Here is a 21513-nt window from a genome sequence, read left to right on the forward strand (position 1 = left end):
GAATGGAAGTATGGCCCAGGGTGAGACTGAGCGAGTCAGAGGGAAACATGGCTCCTCATAGATCTCGGCTTCAGGACAGGACATCCAGTGAGAAAAGCTCAACTCATCACTCTACCAGTTCCACTCACTCATCCCCCAACTCAACGCCCTTCTCCAGACCATGCACATCTTCGGCAGCAGGCCTGGCCATATATTCACACAGCAGGCCCTGCCGTGCTTACACAGACAGGACCAGTGAACCCAACACCAAAGGAAACCTTCACCCCCACAAATGTAACAAAAGAGTTCCAGCTGCAATTTCTTTTCCTCTTATCCTACCACCTGATATCATTAGAAGCAGAGCCTGTGGGAAAGAAATGTGTCCTCTCAATTTCTGATGCTTTCTGGTCCCCAGGCCAGTGATCAAAGTTCTGCATAGCATAGGACGGAGCACAGAAATGGCAAGGCATCCCCCACCCATCCTGTCACGAAAGAGGAGATTCCTGAGCTCTCTCTTCCTACCTGCTCCTCTGTATTAACCCAGAATGCCTGTAACTGAAAGCTGGCCTTCTAGCTAAGTAATGGCAGAACTACAGGACGGGATCACATGACATGGGTGCAGAAGGTTAACAGTTAGTGCTGCCATTACAGCTATTTTGGAAATATCCACATTCAAAAACTCAGCACACGGGATAAACGGTCCCACACCTGACATAAGCGATTCCACATGGTTTCTCTGAAGTCATACTACATAGTATAAATTCCAAATAGAAAATTGCATTTTTAAGTCAAATCATTCTTTTAAAAACATAAAAAGTAGTACATGAAACAGACTAATATTAAAAAGCTGGAAGCAACCTTGAGTGGCCATCTAGAATCTCTCTTGCTCCCAATCAGCAGAACACTTGCATGTCTAGGTTAGTCTGGGAGTCTACAAACCACAGTTTGTAGTTCTAGCTCTACAGTTCTACAGTTCAAGTACTTAAATATCCAGAATCAGAGATTCTCTTATTATGTTCCAAGGTGTGTTTAATTATTTTAACAAACTTATGATATAACAGAAAGCAGTGTTACATACAAACAAATAATATGCTCAAAAGCCTAAATACAAAATAAATCACCTTAGAATATGTACTTCCAAATTTTATATAAATAAGCATCAATTTGAATATAATGGAGATTTAGAATGTATTTCAAGTTGCTGTTAACAAAGAATGTATTTTACTTTGCCAAAATCATCCATCTGGCAGACTTCAATCAGCTAAGAAATAAAAGCACCAACAGTCAATTCATTTTTCCTTAATGAAATCCAAATCAAAACCACAGAGAACTAGCGACAACATGCACAACAAATAGTTTCTTGTAGCCAATAATTACATGGGATATACCTATGCTAATAATGCTTAGAGAGAAAAATGTATGTCTCTAATTGGTGAATCTCAGCGATGCCTAACCAGTACCCATGACAAAGGTACAGGCTTCAGGGAAAACAAAGCCAGCAGTCACATGTCAACTCCCAGAGGACAGTGGACAGACAATGCAAACTGCTTAAAGATTTCATAAAACCACAGAAAAAATAAGACAAAGTATTATTTGTTTCTTTCGGTTTTTGCACTGAGTTTATACAGGCTGTTGTTCACCAGCAAGCTGTCTGATAAAGTATACTGTTCCCTAATGCACAGTGTTTCTGAAACTATCTGTAGCAAAGAACCAGGTTTTCTTTTTAAATTTCCAATCCCTCAGAGACCAATAGTTTCGTAGAATTTCATAAAAGCGAACAACTAAGAAAATGAAACTTAAAAAGCATTAAAATTCAAGCACCAATTTTATTGTATTCAGCAGACATAAAATTACTGTCAAACCACTCTAAGAGTTTCTAAATGCTTACTCTCAATCTCTGTACTTTTAACTTATAACAGAGGTAAAGTCTGGCACCAGTTCAGAGCCCATACTTTGTGTATATGTACATTGCCTCCCCAATTAGACTAAAAATAACATAACCAAAAATAGGAAATACGTAAGGTAGGTTCAGAAAACTAGTAGACAGATGTATTACAGAAAATTGTGATCTGACTAAACATGCTAACTAATGCAAACAACCATAGGAGGAAAAGAAATTCAAACATATCAACACATCATTTGAAATTTCTGCCAGGTTCTTGAAATACACTATCAATAATTCCTTTAATATTATCCCATATTCATTCCTTATACTTCCTTGTCAATGTGAGAAAACCAAATATAATTCCTCTGTGATCTCACTAAAAAAATATCACCGACAGGTACATAAGAGCATACTGATATTGCACCCCCTAGATGCATGTATAAATGGCTGAAGAATTAGCATTTACTGTGCGCCAGGTGACAAAATATCCATTTTTAATACAAAGTCTCTTACAAACAAACCAGTAAGCAAGGCAGGTATTATTGCCATTCTACAGATGAACATACTGAGACTTTTAAAAGTTAATTGACTTTCACAAAATATACATCCAAAAAGTGGGTAAAAAAGAAACCAAGGCGCCCTGGCAAAAGGGCTGATTCTAGGGCCAGGCAGGAAGAAATAGCCCAGAGCACCCCTTGGTACCACAAAGTTAAGAAAGTGCTCAAAAACAAAAGGATGGGGGTATGTCAAAAGGGACACAGGAGCTAACCTCAAAGAACCCCTAGTGGCCACAGTTGGAACAATCTGAGCAGCAAATAAATAACAGTATTAGATTATAGCCCAAATTATAAAATAAACATAAAACCATCAATTGAAATACATTATTCAATTAATAAATATAAGTAGAAGGGCACATAAATGGATAAACTAGATAAGTTTTCCTTACAGAAGAATTCCAAATACATATAGATATACTCCTCTCCAGCAAGTGGAGAGTAATCCCTCCCTACCAGGGTGAGCTAGACTTAGAGATTCCCTTCCAAATAGAATAAGAAAAGGGAAAAAGTGTAACTTTACAGTAAAGAAAGCAGGCAAACACTATCACAATCAATTGATGAAGTTTGACATCACTAGAGAGGTCTCATGGTTGATACCATGAGAGCCTGCTGATATAATGTGACTAGAAAAGCTAGTCACCTCCATGGCATTTTTCCATATCCTATAACCCCAGACCAGCCTGGAGAACATATGAAAAACTCAAATGGAAGGACATTCACCAAATACCTGACCAGTACTCCTAAAGACTGTCAAGGTCATCAAAAAACAAGAAAAGACAGAAACTGTGAAAACTGTGACAGACAGAGGAAACTGGGTAGACACTGACAACTAAATGTGATATGATACCTTGGATTTAAAAAAGGACATTAGCCCATACTGTCTAATGGTTAGAAAAAAATAAAAATAAATTTTTACAAAAGAAGACAATAGTAAAAAAAAAAATGTCAAAAATCCAAATAAAGTCTGGAGTTAATAGTAATGGACCAGTGTTAGTTTTCTTGGTTGTGACAAACAGTGACAAGAGATATCAATGGGGAAACTAAGTGAGGGGCATATGAGAACTCACTGTACCATTTTTCTGACTTTTCTGTAAATCTAAAATTCTTCCAAAATAAAAAGGTTTTAGGAAAAAAAAAGAGGGGGGGGTAGGTACAGACAGGATGTGAACCCAGGTTTGTCCAATGCCAGCATCACACAATATTAGTATATTACATGGTAAAAAGAACACTAGACTTGAGACTAGAAGCCATTTTCTGCCACTTGAAGTGTGTAATTTGGGAAAGGTCACAACTGATGCTTGTTTTCTTCATCTATAATATGATAAGAACATCTACTTTCCTTCCCCATGAAATGTTGCGAATACATCTTAAATATATATAAAAGTAACTTATAAACGCCTACATAAGGTACAAAGAAACCCACAAATACAAGACTGTGCACATACCTACACTATATGTAGAAGTGGCTATGATTTATTTTTTTAATTAGGAGAGTAGAAAACTGCATATGCATTACAATAGCTTATATGCCCATGAAACTGTTCACTAAAGGAGAGTTTTTCCTCCCATTAAACTGATGGAAGGAAAGAATCTGGATTTCAGGAAGTTTTTCTAAGCTTATTAAAAAGCTTACTGGAACAAGACCTCTATTGTATATTTAATTAGCTGCTCATAAAGTCAACTCTCAGACCACTCTTGATTCATCATACAGCACTAAATTCCAGTCACATTTTATGAAAATTGATCACAATTAATCTGATCCTTAAAGTCAATAGGAAGTAATTGACTGATTTTGGATAAACTTTTTCAGGCTAATATTCCTGCAATAAAAACTGGCACATCTCTATATAAAAATACATGTAGAAAACAGGGGAAAGGCGGAAAATACACTCCCATTTCTTCTCTCCAAGCCCCAGAAAATTTATTTAATCCTTATACCATCCTTAATAGAGACAGGGAGTATGTCCATAACCAGGCTTAGAACTGCGCCAGTGTTAAACTTTTCTGACTCCCAAAATGCTTTTTCCCTGCTCTAACAAAAAAAATCTCTCCTTAGTCACGTTCTCCCAGGTCCGTCTCCTGGCAATCTTCCCATTGTAAAGCACTGATTTTCAGTGTTCTGTGATGCCCAGGGGCATTATGATGGTAGAAAGAACTTGAAACTAGGAGTCAGGATATTAGAATTCTAGAACTGTCTCTGCCATTGACTAGCAATTTAACTTACAGCAAATCACTGTCTCTCCTGAGGCACTTTCTCATTTTTACAAAAATAAGTGGGTTGGATTAGATAGTCAGTGAAGTCCCCTTATAACCTTCAACTTCTGATTTAAATGTAATTTGGTCTCTAAAGTCATTTTCCTTTGTATTCATCAGAAGGATCAGGCTCAGTGACTATGAAAATTACCAGACTAAAAACTGCCAGATGACTACCCTCGAGTCCAATTTCTCGTTACTCAAAAAAGTTTTTAAAACCCCAAACATTCAGAAGCAGTTAAGCAAGCAAGCAAGCAAGCGCACGCACGCGCACGCACACACACACACACACACACACACACACTTCCAAATTACCTTAGGAAACAAAGCTTAGTTTTTCCTAAGAGATCACTACTTGCAGAAAAGTTAGGGATCAACTGTGGCCAACTAATGGATCTCAAAGAAAAGTAGATTGACTGAAGTACAAAATAAGGACTTTTTTTGGCACAAAATAATAAGAGTATTTATCCACAAACCTAAAAGACCATACATTAAGTGACCATGTGACAGAAATTTGAAGTATAGCTCCCTGGCTGGTTCTATATTAGAAAAGTCTTTCATTGAAGAAGAGAGAAAGAGCTGGAATCCATGGCCTAAAATTTGGATTAATTATCACCTTTGCTAATAGTCTTAGAACTTTCCCTAACATTCTCATTCTCTTCTGATTCAGAAAATTTTAATATTCAGTCTATGAACCAACCCAAAATTGTAAATTCAATTGTTCTAAACTTTTTCCACCGTGGCCTTGAAAACTTTATTTTTGAGACAAAGTCTGGCTCTATTGCCCAGGCTGGAGTGCAGTGGTGCCACCTCAGCTCACTGCAACCTCTGCCTCCCAGGCTCAACCCATCCTCCCACCACAGCCTCCCAAGTAGCTGGGACTATAGGTGTATAGTCCTAGAGATAGGGTTTTGTCATCTCAAACAATCTCGTGTTTGAGACAAGATTGTGAGCTCAAACAATCTGCCTGCCTCGGCCTCCCAAAGTGCTGGAATTACAGGCACAACCCACTGCACCCAGCCTCACCTTGAAAAGTTGAAACAGTATTTTTAAGAGAAAAAAATCAACGTAAAAAAAATTGGCCACAATACCCAGATAAAATTTATCCTAAGACTACCTGAAGGGGAACGCTTGGTGGGAAATGCTTACCACGATGTCTAATACATAGTTAAGAATAAACATATGAATTGAATCTAAAATTGAATACAAAACAATGCTTAACTTAAATGTATACTCATTTTTTTAAACACCATACTTGTCCTTTATTTTAGGTAGATTAGAATGGATTAGCATCCTTTAAGAAAAAAAAAATCTCAGCCATGTGAAAAGCAGCCTTCTGGGAAAACATCCTCTCTGTCAATCCCAGGACAGCATGACGTACCAGTGATGATGGCGCCAAGTCAAGGACACTTACATAACCATCAGGCTGGCTCTTACAGCTGCTGCAGCGCATCAATCACACCACAGGACACCTCCTTGTTCTCATGTGAAATGGGTCAACTTAGAGATTTACCTGTTTAAAACAACTGCTGTGTATCTTCTTTCCACAAAAATAATTCCGCATAAAATGTTGGTAAATGGAGAAGGAAAATTTGTCTCTGGCTTCTCTTTTTCTTCAATTTCTTCATCCTCATCATCATCCTCAGAATCACTCCATGACACATAATTATCCTGATTCCTATTATTATACCACTCAACACTTTCAAACTGCTGTCGCTCATATGGTTTATATTTGCGTAAGATTTCCAGCAGTTTTATTACTTTAGGAGTTACAAATTTCAGATCAAGTGAGGCAGGTGAGAAGTGCTCTTCACATAGTGCATGTATTTTCCTTAGGAAAGTGTCTGTAAACAATAAAAATTTCCTGTGCAGCTCCTCTTGCTCATGTTTGATGTATTTCTGTAGTTCTCTTACCATCATTCCAGCTACTTTATCTGCACACCAGGGTCCCAGAACTACCAGTACTGCACGACAGTCTGATAGTATCTACAAAGAAAAGAAAAAACCTAATGCTAAACAATAATAATGTACCATTCTCATATGGGGTTTAACTGGGATTTCAGTTGTCCTCAAATGGCTTCTTAAATGTAACCCAGCCTTAGGTTAACTCCCTAAAGGTGGGGGGAGAGGCCATTAGTTTTTTCATGTTCATTTCATGTATGTAAACCATCTCTTTTCAAATAAAATAAACAGTAATTAAAAGATGCAATGATATGAGGTTAATAAACATTATTTTTAGATCTGATTGGTTACTAAACCTGAGTCATTTACTTTCTGCCAAATTACATAAAAATTTATGCAGCATAATAATTTAACTTCAGACATCAAGGAAGAGCAATATAATTTTCTTTGAACTTTATCTATGTATAATATCCCCTGGTATTATGTTTTCCACTGTACTGACTAGGAACTGTGGATGAATTTTGGTGGATCTACAGCAGGCGTCCCCAAACTTTTTACACAGGGGGCCAGTTCACTGTCCCTCAGACCATTGGAGGGACGCCACATACTGTGCTACTCTCACTGACCACCAATGAAAGAGGTGCCCCTTCTTGAAGTGCAGCGGGGGGGGGGCGGATAAATGGCCTCAGGGGGCCGCATGCGGCCCACGGGCTGTAGTTTAGGGACCCGCGATCTACAGTCAGCATTTGTGGATGCCCTGGTTAGACTGTTGTAACAACACCACACAGCTGTCTCTATTATCATTTCTTTTTTTCTTTCTTTCTAAACAATAGGAATGGCCTTTATTGGATGAAGTGAGCTGAGCATGGTGGCTCACACCTGTAATCCCAGCACTTTGGGAGGCTGAGGTGGGGGGATCACCTGAGGTCAGGGGTTTGAGATCAGCCTGCCCAACATGGTGAAACCTCATCTCCAAAAAAAAAACAAAAACAAAAAAATATTGATTGAAGTGGTAGAGGAGATAGGACAGCTGCACTGGGGCAGCATCCACAGACTCCGGCACAGTTTTCCAAAAGTCCCTGCTATCTGATTTCAATGAAAACACCACCACAAGGTCAGGGCTCCTCAACATTCACATCTCAGCTAAATCCAGACTCTGATCCTGGACCCTCCCAGAGTGCTGCATCTTACAACTCTAATTAAGAACCCAAAGTTAATGCACGGCCAGGCCGTAACTGAGGAATCGTGAGAGAAAGAGGAAAAAAGAAAAAAAAAGAAGAAAGAAAAGAAAAAAAGGAAAGGAAAGGGAAACAGAAAGGAAGAAAGACTTCAAAGGCTGAGAAAAATGTGGGCACTGCTGCTCCAGAAAAAAAAAAATCATCAGGAGAAAAACTAAGACCCACATTTAACACAATGTTAACATTCACAAACGGTTGTAAAGTACTAGGGCAGTGGTTCTCAAGCTTTAAAGAATCAGATCACTGGAGGGCTTTTTGAAATTCAAAACTGAAGACTCTGCAAACCGTAAAATTCAGTTCTGAGGACCCCACCCAGATGCTGCTGCCCTGGAAGTGGGCCTTCCAGGGCCCACTCTGGAAGGATCACTGTCCTAAGGGATCTCTTCTCAAAGTAGTACCACTCAGGGACAATAGGCTCATATCCAGTTCCTCACACTAGGAAACTGTGGAAGAATTCATTTAGTTCAAGGGTTTGAGCAGAAACTAACTCATCTGAACATAAAACAAAAAATTAGACTTACTCTTTATACTTGCATAACCATGACACAAATCCTAAGTCATCTCCTTAAATAGGGGAAGTCTATACTTAGTAATATAAATGTGCATCAGGTAACAGTGAACTCAACCTAATATGGTAAGTTCAATAAAAAATGTCTAAGGAGATAAAGAGATAAAACCTTAAACTAAAATGTAGAGAAAAGAGCCTCATTAGAAATATATTTTCAATATTAAAAATAAACAGAGCTTTCAAAATATAATCACTATATGTACTTTGTATATGCTTACCTGTTTTGAAATTAAAGTAGAATCTCTTTCTTTTGAATGTACAGATATATTACAGTCATTGATAAAATTAAGTGCTTCTTCTAATTCCATGAGCAGTCTTTCATAAAGCCCACTTCTGTCAGTAAATGGTCCACAATCTACCACAATCTCACATGGCTGAGAAGTATACCTTTAACATAAGAAACAAAAAATATCAACATTGCAGCAGTGAGAATGCAACTTAAAAAAGGTTTTACAAAAAGCGAAAAAGAGAAAAGAGATACTAAAAAACGCCAGAATTTAGCAGTGCAGTGAGATTTTAGGTATTTAATTATAATTTTTCTGTATTACCATACTTCTCCATAGTAAATAATGTATTTTATAAACCAGTAAACCACTGTTTAAAAGATGTTTTCGAATGGCAAGGGGAGAAGAGGGGAAAAGAAAAGAATACAAATGAGCATCCACTGTATCCCCAAGCATTATGCTAGGACTTTACGTATCTTTTTTTTTAATGTTTTTTCCTCTTTATTTTATTTATTTATTTATTTTTATTTTTTTATTGCATTTTAGGTTTTGGGGTACATGTGAAGAACATGCAAGATTGTTGCATAGGTATATACGTGGCAGTGTGATTTGCTGCCTTCCTCCCCCTCACCAGTATCTGACATTTCTCCCCATGCCATCCCCTGCAACTCCCCACCCCCGCTGTCCCTCCCCTATTTTTCCCCCAACAGACCCCAGTGTGTATTATATATCTTTTAACTTAATCCACACACAAGGAGGATGATGAAGGAAATGAAGGTTTAAAGATATTACATGATTCTGTCTAAATAAAATTCACAACCGCCTTCCTCTGAGGGCTCTTTCAGCCAGACCCGACTGCCTCCCTGAACACTTTTTGTTTCATTTTTAAAAACTCACTGTTATGATCCATTTATATATCTCCAAAAAGAAGCTTCCTAGTTTCAGTTTGTACATCTAATCAGTATAAAGGGCAGGCTTACAACATGCCTTCCTGAAGTGGTACTCATGTTTATCTGCACAGGTTGAGTACTCTTATCTGAAATGCTTGGGACCTAAACTGTTTTGGATTTCCACTTTTTTTCAGATTTTCGAATATTTTAATATAAATAATGAGCTAACTTGAGGATGGGACCCGGGTCTAAACATGAAATTCAATTATGTTTCATATACACCTTACACATAGCCTGAAGGTAATTTTATATAATATTTTTAAATAATTTTGTGCATGAAACAAGTTTTGATGGCATTTTGACTTCAATTCATTGTGAGGCCAGATATGAATATTCCACTTGTGGCATCACGCCAGCACTCAAAAGGTTTCAGATTTTGGAGCATTTCAGATTTCACATTTTCAGATTAGAGATGCTCAATCTGTACTGTTTGCCTATTAGGTCTCAAGGGATGACCACATGAGGCTGATATTCAAATAATTTTGCCAATAGATTTCACTATTATTACAGTTTTCTTTTGTTTTTTAGGCTTACACTTCCATCTTTTGCTCCCTTAGGCATCTGCCAGAATGAGGAGCAAGGATGTTCAAAATACTCATGAAACTCAACCACTTCTCAGAAGCAGAAATAAGAATGGGAAGATAGATCGTGGTGGGGGAGTTTTATCATTAAATTTATCCATTTCCATATCTGTGAATTTTTTAGTATTTCCAACTATTGCTTTTATTTTAAATGTATTTTTAAATCCTCATAAGGAAAACTCCCCCACTTTCATTCATTTCTAATACCATTCCTTGGGTCTTTTATGCCTTTCATAAAAATGACAACCAGAATGGTATGTAATATCCTAAAAGTACTTATAATAATTTTAAAAAGAAAAATAAATCTAGCAAAGACATATACAGTTCTTATTTTTCTGAACCCAAAAAAGAATTTATACTCAACCAAAGAGTTATTATTTGGAGAATTAGGTAATGCTTAATCAAAAGATTGCTCATAGTTTTACTTAAATGCTCTATTATTTCTACTTATCAACAAAACCATAGGCCAGGCATCCCCAAACTTTTTACACAGGGGGCCAGTTCACTGTCCCTCAGATCGTTGGAGGGCCGCCACATACTGTGCTCCTCTCACTGACCACCAATGAAAGAGGTGCCCCTTCCTGAAGTGCGGCGGGGGGGCTGGATAAATGGCCTCAGGGGGCCGCATGCGGCAGTAGTTCGGGGACGCCTGCTTTAGGCAATACAAGCGAAGCACTCTAACTCAGGTCAGACAAAAGCACAGGCACAGCCTTTTCTCTATCAGTGTTGGCTCACGGAAGTCAGATACGGCATGTTCTAGAGGTCACAAGATTTGTATTTCATATGGCATTTGGATACCTAAGTTTGATGAATCCCAAATGTTACCTTTTCTTCTCACACTCCAAAGAAAGCTTTCCTCAAATTCGTACTAAATGCGAGGCACACTGCAAGATTTTTCTATATGTCAATGTAATTGATCATCAAAGAATCCCATGAAACCACTGTCAATGCCCTTTTACACGTTCAAGGAAATAAGTGACTCACTCAAGGTCACACATTTTACAGTCAGCGTAGCTATATTCAAATCCACGTCTGACTCAACTCCACAACCTCAGAAATCAGTCTTCTCTATTTATTATAACTGTCCCTTATAAGAACCACCACTAGGTAATCTTCAGCTGTATTTAACACTGTATCTAGTAAGAACGGAAGAGTATTTTGACATGAATCAAATTCATTACATTTGAAAAGCCATTTTCCTAACTTGTAAAGCCTCCCTTCCACCAACTTAAACAAGTTAATAAGGTTGTGTGTGTGTGTGTGCGCGCATGCTTTTCAATGAAACTCAAAATAGTAACCCCCTCAAAAAGAGTCAAACCTAGAAACCACAACTAGCAACTTTCTCAGAAATCCACAACCCATTTTCAAAACAACAGGGTATTTCTAAACATTTTAAAGTATATTGCTGGATTCTCTAAATAAATTAATGCTCTTTGAAAGCAACATGTAAGACATTTAGGTCTGAAAAACAAAGCACATATATTGACAAAAAAGAACACAAATTTGCTGTCAAAGTTCCCAGTCCTTGGCAACATTAGCAAGTAGAAAATGCAGAGAAACACTGCCGTAATTGCTTAAGGCAAAAATGCCTGTCTGCTACTCTCTGTGGAAACAAGGTTAGATTCTTGAACTCACAGGTAACTGTACTTACAGAGAATTCTTACTCTGGCCCATTCCTTTTTACTGCCATTTGTTCACTTAACTAGGTACTATCTGCGAGATACTACAAAAAAACACCAAGGCTTAATATTGTTTTCAACTAATCTCATTAAAGCCAAGTCAATCAGAAGTGCATACCTGTCTAAGACCACCAGGTCAGTTGCAGTTTCAGCATTACTCTTAAGAATTTTCTCTAGTTTCTGAATCTTTTCTTCCAATTCCTCTGGATCACATTTCCCATTTAAAATGGAAGCAGTTAGTCCCAAAATGCGAGGACATGATGGACAATTTTCACAGAGCTAACATAATAAAAGATACTGACAGTAAAGACTTCATTTTGCAAGGCCATAACAAGAGAGATATTGCCATAGTAAAACATCAAAATCACTAACAAATACTAAAACATAATTTGTTTGGTGGAAATGCCACTACACCAAGAACGACATGAAATTACTCAAAGAATGACTGTAGTTTGTTTAAAAGATCTGTTTTTCAAAAAAGCAAAAGTAGATACACTATGAAAATGATATAAAATTTATTTTTATTATGTTTAAAAGTTTACAGATTTAAATGAACACTAATTTGATATTTATTCATTCATACAGTGGAGCCAAAATCCCAATATCGATATCTAATATTACTGTTTTTGAAATCTAAAAAACAAATCTGTATATACTAAATAGTTTACCAAGAATTACTAAGACTTAGATGTAAAACTTACCTTCATAATTTCTCGATAGGGGTGATCTAGGATTGCAAGATGACATTCATCAAACACCAAAAGGTTAATGTCTGACAGTGATAAGTAACCATTTTTCAAAACATTCAAGGCGACATAACAAGTCATAATGAGAACCTAAAATAAAATTAACATCAGTATACAAACGTATCATTCCCTGCCTGGATATATTTAACATAAAATCAGATCAGAGTTATTGTATCTTAGGTGAAGATTAATAAATTCATTAGTTAAAATTAAAACTAAAATACTAAATATATATAATTTCATACATTAGAATCAAGTAGGAAATCAGGAAAACATGGGAAAAGATGATGAGAAAAAAAATCTTGATAATGGAAAGCATGTTTTTACGACAAATCTAAATTTACTCCAGGTTCTTAGTTTCCCCAAAGCCATATTATGACTGATGAGATCTGTCAATTTAGGCAAATCACAAAACAAGTCACATTATCTTTATTTTTGTCTCTTGAACTGATGTGGTTTTCTGGAAGAAAACTTGGACTAAATGTCATCTTTGTAGCCTATCATTATATGGCTTTTTCAGTGCTTTATTAACGAAGACTTAACTCAGTATGTGTAGCACACTAGTAAGCTGGGCTGTTTCAGGTCAGTGAAAAAGCATCTCTTAACCACTGTATATCCCCCAGTGACCAACACACCAAAGCCCCCAGCCCATGCTGGCTACATGGAAACATTCAGTTAGAGAAGCCTCCAACACACGCTGGCTACCTGGAAACATTCAGTTAGAGGAAGTCTCTGTCAAAGACCTAAACGCCTCAAGCAAGAAATTTCTCTGGTTTCCAAGACATTTAACTCAAGAGTAAATTTTTTGAAAGCACATTATCAGCAAGTTGGAAATACGTCATAGGAATCTGTTTTTCAAGCAAGCAGATCATACTGAAAGCTATTTCTCTTCTACAAAGTTAAGAGCAACAAAAATCAGTAATTTTATTTATTTGTTTATTTTTTTGAGTTGGAGTTTCGCTGTAGCTCAGGCTGGAGTGCAGTGGCAACAATTTTGGCTCACTGCAACCTCCACCTCCCAGGTTCAAGCAATTCTCCTGTCTCAGCCTCCTGAATAGCTGGGACTACAGGTGCACGCCACCACACCCGGCTAATTTTTGTATTTCTAGTAGAGACATGGTTTCACCATACTGGTCAGGCTGGTCTTGAACTCCAGACCTCAGGTGATCCACCCACCTTAGCCTCCCAAAGTTCTGGGATTACTGGCATGAGTCACTGTACCTGGCCTTTATTTAGTTCTAAGGTAAGACTTACAGTAAGAGAGAGTACATCAGGACTAGTTTCTGGGCTAACTAAGTACAGGAAATTAGTTTTCAAACCCAAATCAGACAACCAAGAATAAAGATCATCTTACAAACCAAGTCAAGGACTTGTAGGGATTTATAAAGTGAAATTTCTCTACAAGTCTTACCTGGTGCTTAGTAAACTCTTGGTTCCATCTCTCTTTTGTCCAAGATCCATTTACTTCTAGGTTTGAGTATTCCCCAACCTTGAGATCTGAATGAGTTCTGACAGCTGACACTTGTTGAGCAACCTGGTTTGCTGATTACAAATATAATACTCCATGTAAATATGAGCAATCTTGCCTAGTTGGCTCTCTGGACTACTAAAGATTAACAGTCTACAGAAATCGTCATTATTAGACCAACAATGCTTCTGATAGCCTCTTTAAAACCACAGCTCCAAGGTTATCCTCCAAAAATATGGCACCTACTAGACCTGCCACCTCACTTTTTGTCACTCGCTTCAGAGAACCCTACGCCACCTTTCTTCTTCACAGCTGATTTCCTCTAAGCCACCCTCTTGTTGTCATCAATAAAATCAGATGGAAACGAGACAGTCTAACACATATTTAAAGCACATAGTTATACTTAGACAATCTAAAAAAAGAGAACAGTGACATGAATATATCAGGGGCCTGCAAGCTTGGGTTCCTATCTTGTATTTTTTATTTTTACATATAATCCAAGCATATAAAAATCAGTATTTTAAACTCTTAACTGAATAATTTCTAAGGAGCATGTTAACTTTCTTTCTATTAATACAACTGATATAGCAAAAGCATAAGTAAAAAAGTTACCTATCTATAATTAAGCACCTTTTGACATACTTGGTGAAGCTAAAACATCAAGAACAAAAATAAATGTAACAACTTAGAATAGATTATGTCATAGTACATATGTTCCAATACTATGTTCTAAAAGTAATCCATTCAAAGAAATACAGAATCAGAACATTTAAGAGAAACGCCAAAAAGAAACAGGACAAAATAATTTCTGCCAGAAGAGATTCAAAGAGTACATTATCCGTCAAATTTTCTTCAATAATTTAACTTCAGAAACACAGATAAAATCTATTTAAACATAAAATCCCACCCAATTTCCCTAGCACAAGTTGATAAAATAATTTTTTATTACCAGAGTTGACCAAGAACACCGTCCTTTTTCCATTTCTGTTGAAGTCTCCCCTGATCTGATAGGACAGCTCTTTAGTGAGTAGTACTGCAATAAATGTCTTCCCTGAGCCAGTGTTTAAACAGACGATGGTATTATGATCCAGAGCTGCTTCCAGCAGTTCAACCTAGAAACATGGTGGAAAAAAAAGTTTATGCACTTCTTACCTGAAGTACAAAATTTATAAAATTGGATTGTATTTTAAATCAGGCAATTTCACTATTTTCTAAAATCTTCCTCCAATAAATTAACAACAACAACAAAAACCACAGTCCACGTGTTTATGTAGGAATAACACGCAGAGGAATAAAATACCTGCTATATACAACTGGATTGTGTAAATACATGTTGAAATGGCATATACCCTTTCTTTAAACATTATTTTTATATACACAGAATACTTCTCTAGAGTAACATGAATGACTAAACTTAAGAGGAATCATGGTTCTGCCAGTTGATGGCTGAACATTTTCAAACTAATCTAGGTTCCTACCCAGCTCACTAGGACAGACACATCCAAGTGAACATAAAGGAACAGTAAGGTTTTCAGAGGGAGGAAAAAAGGAACTTAACAAATACAACTATCAAATCCAATTACCCAGCAGACGTTAGAAAAGAAAAGGACTATTAAGAATAAAAGTATTTTGAAGGAGAAAATTAATCAGAAGTGGGAGGCTTGAAAGGGTAAATGAGTTTTATGTAAGTTGTGTCAACTATATGCTAATTTATTCCATTTTAGTGAAGAATGCTCCAGTATTAGTGTTCACATTAGTACCTGATATTTTCTTGGCGTATAAATGTTATCATGAATTGCTTCTTGTTGCCATGGTAGTCCAAAGAAAGGACCCATTGGTGAGGAAGCAGGGGTCATGAGCTGCAGGCCTGCCATGCTGAGGGGCTGCAAAGCAGGGCTTTTCATTCATCCAGTGTTTCTTTCATTGCATTTTTGTTCTAGCACAGCTTACTACAAAAGGGAAAAAGAATACCATTACACAACCATGCAGGGTTAAAAACAAAAGAAAGCACAGAAACAAGAGAAACATCAGAATATCATTCCTATGAGCCTGTAAAACTCTTCCTATAATTGTTACAGCTTTTTCTTAATCTAAGAGGATCATTTTGGGAGTCAAGCATTCTACACCTTATCCAGTGACTCTACACCTAGAAATTTGTCTTAAAGAATGAATCAGGCAACTGCACAAAGACATGTACATAAATATTCGTTGCTGCATTATTACTTAAAAATAAGAAATAACTTGAAAATCTACTAGTAAAATAAGCTACATATATGACTATATAATAGAATACTTGAATCCATTAAGATTATAACACATATCTGTATTTCTTCACATAGAACAATGTCCAAAATAAACCTTTAAAAGAAAATATGTACAGTATGTCTTATTAAATACATGCACATATATAAAATATGTAAATATATACATAAATATATTTTGAACATTCTTTGTATATTCTATTACATTGTTATTGACAAAATGATAACGTCTGGAAGGTACTTAGCACTGTGCCTGCACGAGGAAAGATTTAGACACCTGCTAAAATTATGTCACTTTATCAAGAGCCCATCAACACAGAAGGCCTTTTTTCTCAATTGACAACCTATCATAAATGCACAGCTGACCAACTATTTAAATATGTATCTTTAAAATTATGTATATCCTAGATAAATTAAAACAGATGACACCACTCTGTGAAATGAAAATTTTTCATGACATCTAAGCACTTTTTTTATTTCATATAATTCTTCCCACAGATAAATTTGATGATGTAAAATGAGAACAACTATCCTTAAAATTCCTAACCTTCAAACAGAGGGTCAGGGTTTGAAACATCTGTGTGAAAGCCTATCACTGGCTGTACTGTCAGCAGGATTTCCTTGCCCCACAGAAGAGAATTTCCTCTCTTGCACTGCTTTGGAATATTCATTGCTATTACTCTATGAAACTAGGAGAGAGAATTCAGTTCTTTGTTACTTAACAAACAAAACTTTTGAATTTCCTGACATGTTAAGTACAACACAATGCTACAACTAACTCAACAAGAAGTCTCAAGTATAGGGTCTCTTATACAGAGGCACAATACTGAATTCTAATTCGAGAAATTAATTCCATTGACAAGAATTCAACATTCAGCTACCAAAAAGTACTCTCTCAAGTAAGCAGTGCAGGGGCACCCCAATGCAGGAGCTCAGAGCCTCAGCAAAACAGCGTATCTGTGGACCTGGCAGCACAATCACGCTCATCATTTTTCCAGAAGGAACAAGCAAAGTACACAGAATACTTTATGAGATAATATTAAGCCATAATTTCCCTGGATCAAAGAGAACTATGTTCTTCATGAGAAAGTCTGTTCATTCTCTGCTGCATCAAAGCCCCAACAGCCATTCCTTTTACCCTAGTACCAGAGCCTAGTACCCACTTTCCTGAATTCAGCAAGCCCTGAGAGCTTGCAGGTTCATCAGTTAAACTTTTTCTTAATACAACTGCCAAGAACCCTATGTGGAAGTCTATTTTACCAAAATTTCTGAGATCATTGAGGCCACTCTGAAGGCCCAACGCTAAGATCTGCAGCTTCCACCACTGACCGTCCAACCCGGTATCCACCACTCTCGTGATGCCTCTACAATCCTTCACAACTACAGATTGCATACCGTCTAGAACTATTCACCCTGAAACCTGACCCTTCACTTTTACCCAACCCAAATGCTAAAGACATGGTAGAAGATACCAAGAAACAAGTCTAAGTCCTAGTGGTAGATGAAAATATAAAACAAAGGAGAAAAGAGGGTAGTGATGTAAATACCCAACGTATCTCCTACTCCCAGAAACCACGTGTCTAGGAACCAGCAGCACACCCTCCTCCCTACAACTGTCACCATTTCTTCTCACATAGATAACATTAGTAATAACAATAAATAATAACTCTAGAAAAACACTCTAAAAGTAAATTAGGAATGTTTTACTTTTTTAAAGCTGGGGAAAGTATACTCTTCAAAAATGTCAATGCCATAAAATACAAAGAAAGATATTAAAATGTTCCAAATTAACAAAGACTATACGGCTACACAAGGACATAAAGATGGAAGTAACACAGAGCGGGAATTCCAAAGGGAGGAAGGCGATAAAGGGGGACACAGTTGACAAAGTACCTATTGGGTGCTACGTTCACTATTTGCGTAACGGGTAGACTTACAAGTCCAGTTCCCACCAGTATGCAATATACATGTGTAACATACAAGCACACGGACCCCCAAATCTAAAAGAAGAAACAAACTATAAAGACACATGACAACTACATGTAACACCTGAACTTAAGACTGGATCCTATCTGAAGGAGAAAAATGCCATAAAAGACTTTTATTTTTTTAATTAAAATGGGCAATATTGGAGGTATACAGTGTGATGTTTTGACACACATATACACAGTGAACTATTATAATCAAGCTAACTAACATATCCACCTCTTCTCATAGCTACACTTTTTTGGTGTGGTGAGAACTCTTCAGATGTACTCTCTCAGCAAATTCAAGTAGTCCATATACTGTTATTCACCACGGACCCTGTGCTGTATGCTGGATCTCTAGAACTTACTTATTTCACGTAACTGAAACACTGCACCCTTTCACCAACATCTCCCGTTTCCCCCACCCTTCTTTTTTTACTCTGCTTGTAACACTTCTACTTTTTAGATTCACATGTGACATGTGGCTTTCTGTGCCTGCCTATTAACCTTAGTATTAGGTCCTCCAGGTTCATCTGCATTACTGCAAATGGCAGGATTTCCTTCTTTTTGGTGCTGAATAACATTCCTCTATGTGCGTTTGTGTATCACTATTCCTTCACCCATTCATCTGTTGGTGGACACTTAGGTCGCTTCAATATTTTGGCTATTATGAATAATGCTGGAAGGAACATAAATAATTATCTCAAAAAGGACATTATTAAATCATTGTTTAAAACAAGATAACAGCAAGGTTAAAATTTCCTAAAGTTGATATAACTGACTGTGGTTACGTAAGACAATACCCTTATTGTTAGGAAATACACACTGAAGTATTTAGGGGTAAAAAGCCATAATATATGCAACTTACTCTCAAATGGTACAGAAAAAGAATCTATATGTAGATATACACACACACACACACACACACACACAAACACACACACACACACAAAGCTGATAAAGCAAGTGGGGCAAAAAGGGTACAGCACATGTATTTGTCCTATTCTTATTCTTGCCAACATAAATCTTTTTCTTCATTTTCTGCTCAAACATAAATAAATGCTTCAATCCTTTATGTATTCAAAAGCACAAGGACGGGCAATTCTGGCTAGCTCTCAAATATCCACTCCATTTCTTCCATAGGTAACAGCCATGCTCAACTCTGCTCGGTCTCAGTCAAACAGTGGCTCACTGAAGTCTTCAAGGATCCAGTTTCTTTTCTTTTTTTTCCCCCCAAGACCGAGTCTCACTTGATCACCCAGGCTGAAGCGTGGTAGTACAACGATGGCTCACTGCAGCCGCAATCTCACAAGCAGCTGGGACCACAGGTGTGCCGCACCACAACTGGCTAATTTTTAAATTTTTTGTAGAGACAGGGTCTAACTATGTTGTCTAGGCTCTGGTTTCTTATTTTCTGCTATCTGCCAGACACCCAAACCTAAGCTGATGGGTCTACAACTCACCCTTGGCCAGAGGAATCGGTTCATGCTCATCCAACAGCAAAAAATTTAGGACTTTCATTTGATGATTGTAGAGGAGTAGTTCACTTTCTTTCCCTCTAAATATGACTCATGAAATTATTGTAGTTGCTCCTGCAACTACGCTATGTAGACCCATGAAAAGACCCCGCCTTAGGATCAAACTAGCACTGCAGATGGCAAAAAGAATGAACTTGGGTCCTTGATGACATCAATAAACCGCTGGATCAACCCACCTCAAAGCCCAGCCTAACAACAGACTTTCCAATTACCTGAGCCAACAAATTCCTTTACTGTCCAAGCTAGCTTGAACTGAATACTCTGCGATACAAGCAAAACTAATGACACTCTCTAAGTCACTATTATCACTTACTATAAAAGGTCTAGGTAGAAAATAGAAGAGGAAAGCAAGTAACAAATATGAACAGAAAGAAAAGAAGGAAAGAAGAGAGAAAAGAAGGAAAGAAGGAAAAAGGGAAAGGAAGGGAAAGGGGGAAGGGAAAGAAAAAGAGAAAGGAGAAGGGAAAGGGAAACAGGAAGGAAGGGGGAAGGGGAAGGAAAAGGGAAAGTGGAAGGAGAAGGGGAAGGGAAATGGGAAGGGGAAGGAAAGGGGAAAGGAGAAGGGGAAGGGAAACAGGACAGGGAAGGGGAGGGAAAGGGAAGGGAAGGGGAGGGAAAGGGGAAGGGGAAAGAAAAGGAAAAGAAGCAAGGAAAGGGGAAGGGAACAGAGAAGGGAAGGGAAAGGAAAAGGAAAGGGAAAGAGAAAAAATCAGGGACGAAAGCAGAAAGTCCTTAGGTCAGAAATACTGAGATAATGAACAAGTACTGCAGCCAGATCCCAACCAAGCTGAAAAGCTTTGTTTGTAGGAGAAAAGTCAAAAGAGTCTTTACACTCCAAGGAACCAGGGATGAGCTCTACCAAGAAGCTTCTAAGACTGGAAATTATCCTTATCTGTACTTATGAACACTTTTTTACTTTCTGCTATTAGTAAATTCTTTCTGAAACTGCAAAGTTTTGTTTCCGAAACAAACTGAGGAAAAATCTGAATAGTTCTTCCTCTGCACAAGGGAGGGAGGGAGACAGAGAGCTTCCCTGGCCTGCCTGTTTCCTCCTTACCTCTCATAAAATCACAGGGGAGAAAACAGGCAGGGCAGGGAAGCTGGCCCAAGACCAGCGAAGACTCAATTCTATCTGGAAAATTAGCTCTAGAGCTCCACTGTTCTGCATGCTCAGTTTCACCTCAAGACACCAACTTCATTCAAATGTGCCAATCCTATTCCTACAACCAGCAGGTAAAGAGCTTGGAAAAGGAGGAACTGCAAATTTCCCCAGTGTCCAGGCTCTGTTCCTGGCATCTCATAAGACAGGTTTTCTTTCTTACAAACACAACAGTTCTCATAAATGCCCCACCTGACCCTACAACTTTCACAGGTTTAGAAAAACGATAGGTAGCTGGTTTCTAAGAATCAATTTGAGAATAAAAACACCAGAGACACAAAAGGATGTATTTATCAACATTTAGGCTCTAAATAAAGAGAAAACAGATATGTTACATGGTAAAAAGAAATACCAAACAATAAGGAAATACAGAAATAACATCTGTAACTGAAAATATCTGAAAAGATAAGGTTTCTAGCAGCTTTCACCAAAAAAACACGTGTAAGAAAATGATACAAACTACTGGAAAGGAATTAATTAAAAAGCTGGTATTTAAAAAGGAAATTAAGCAAAGCACATCCCTCTGTAATATCCAGTCCCGAATGTAGTCTGAACAGT

The 21513-nt window shown here is 37.5% G+C and overlaps 1 protein-coding gene across 6 annotated transcripts in view; it reads right to left on the reverse strand.

Annotated features, from left to right (window-relative positions):
* Window positions 1-21513, reverse strand: part of DICER1 (dicer 1, ribonuclease III) — a 71081-nt gene that overhangs the window by 31455 nt on the left and 18113 nt on the right. For 5 of the 6 annotated variants that reach the window (XM_074393558.1, XM_074393556.1, XM_039468705.2 and 2 more), the window contains 7 exons: window positions 15791-15979; window positions 14980-15142; window positions 13974-14104; window positions 12518-12652; window positions 11935-12095; window positions 8601-8769; window positions 6188-6660 (listed from right to left, as the gene is read on the reverse strand). In XM_074393558.1, the coding sequence (XP_074249659.1) occupies window positions 6188-6660; window positions 8601-8769; window positions 11935-12095; window positions 12518-12652; window positions 13974-14104; window positions 14980-15142; window positions 15791-15934 (1376 nt within the window). In that variant the 5' untranslated portion in view covers window positions 15935-15979. The remainder of the gene's footprint in view (window positions 1-6187; window positions 6661-8600; window positions 8770-11934; window positions 12096-12517; window positions 12653-13973; window positions 14105-14979; window positions 15143-15790; window positions 15980-21513) is intronic. The other variant, XM_074393559.1, reaches the window with a different exon arrangement.

The sequence above is a fragment of the Saimiri boliviensis genome, chromosome 2 (genome assembly GCF_048565385.1).
Source record: "Saimiri boliviensis isolate mSaiBol1 chromosome 2, mSaiBol1.pri, whole genome shotgun sequence".
In the NCBI taxonomy this organism is placed as follows: Eukaryota; Metazoa; Chordata; class Mammalia; order Primates; family Cebidae; genus Saimiri; species Saimiri boliviensis.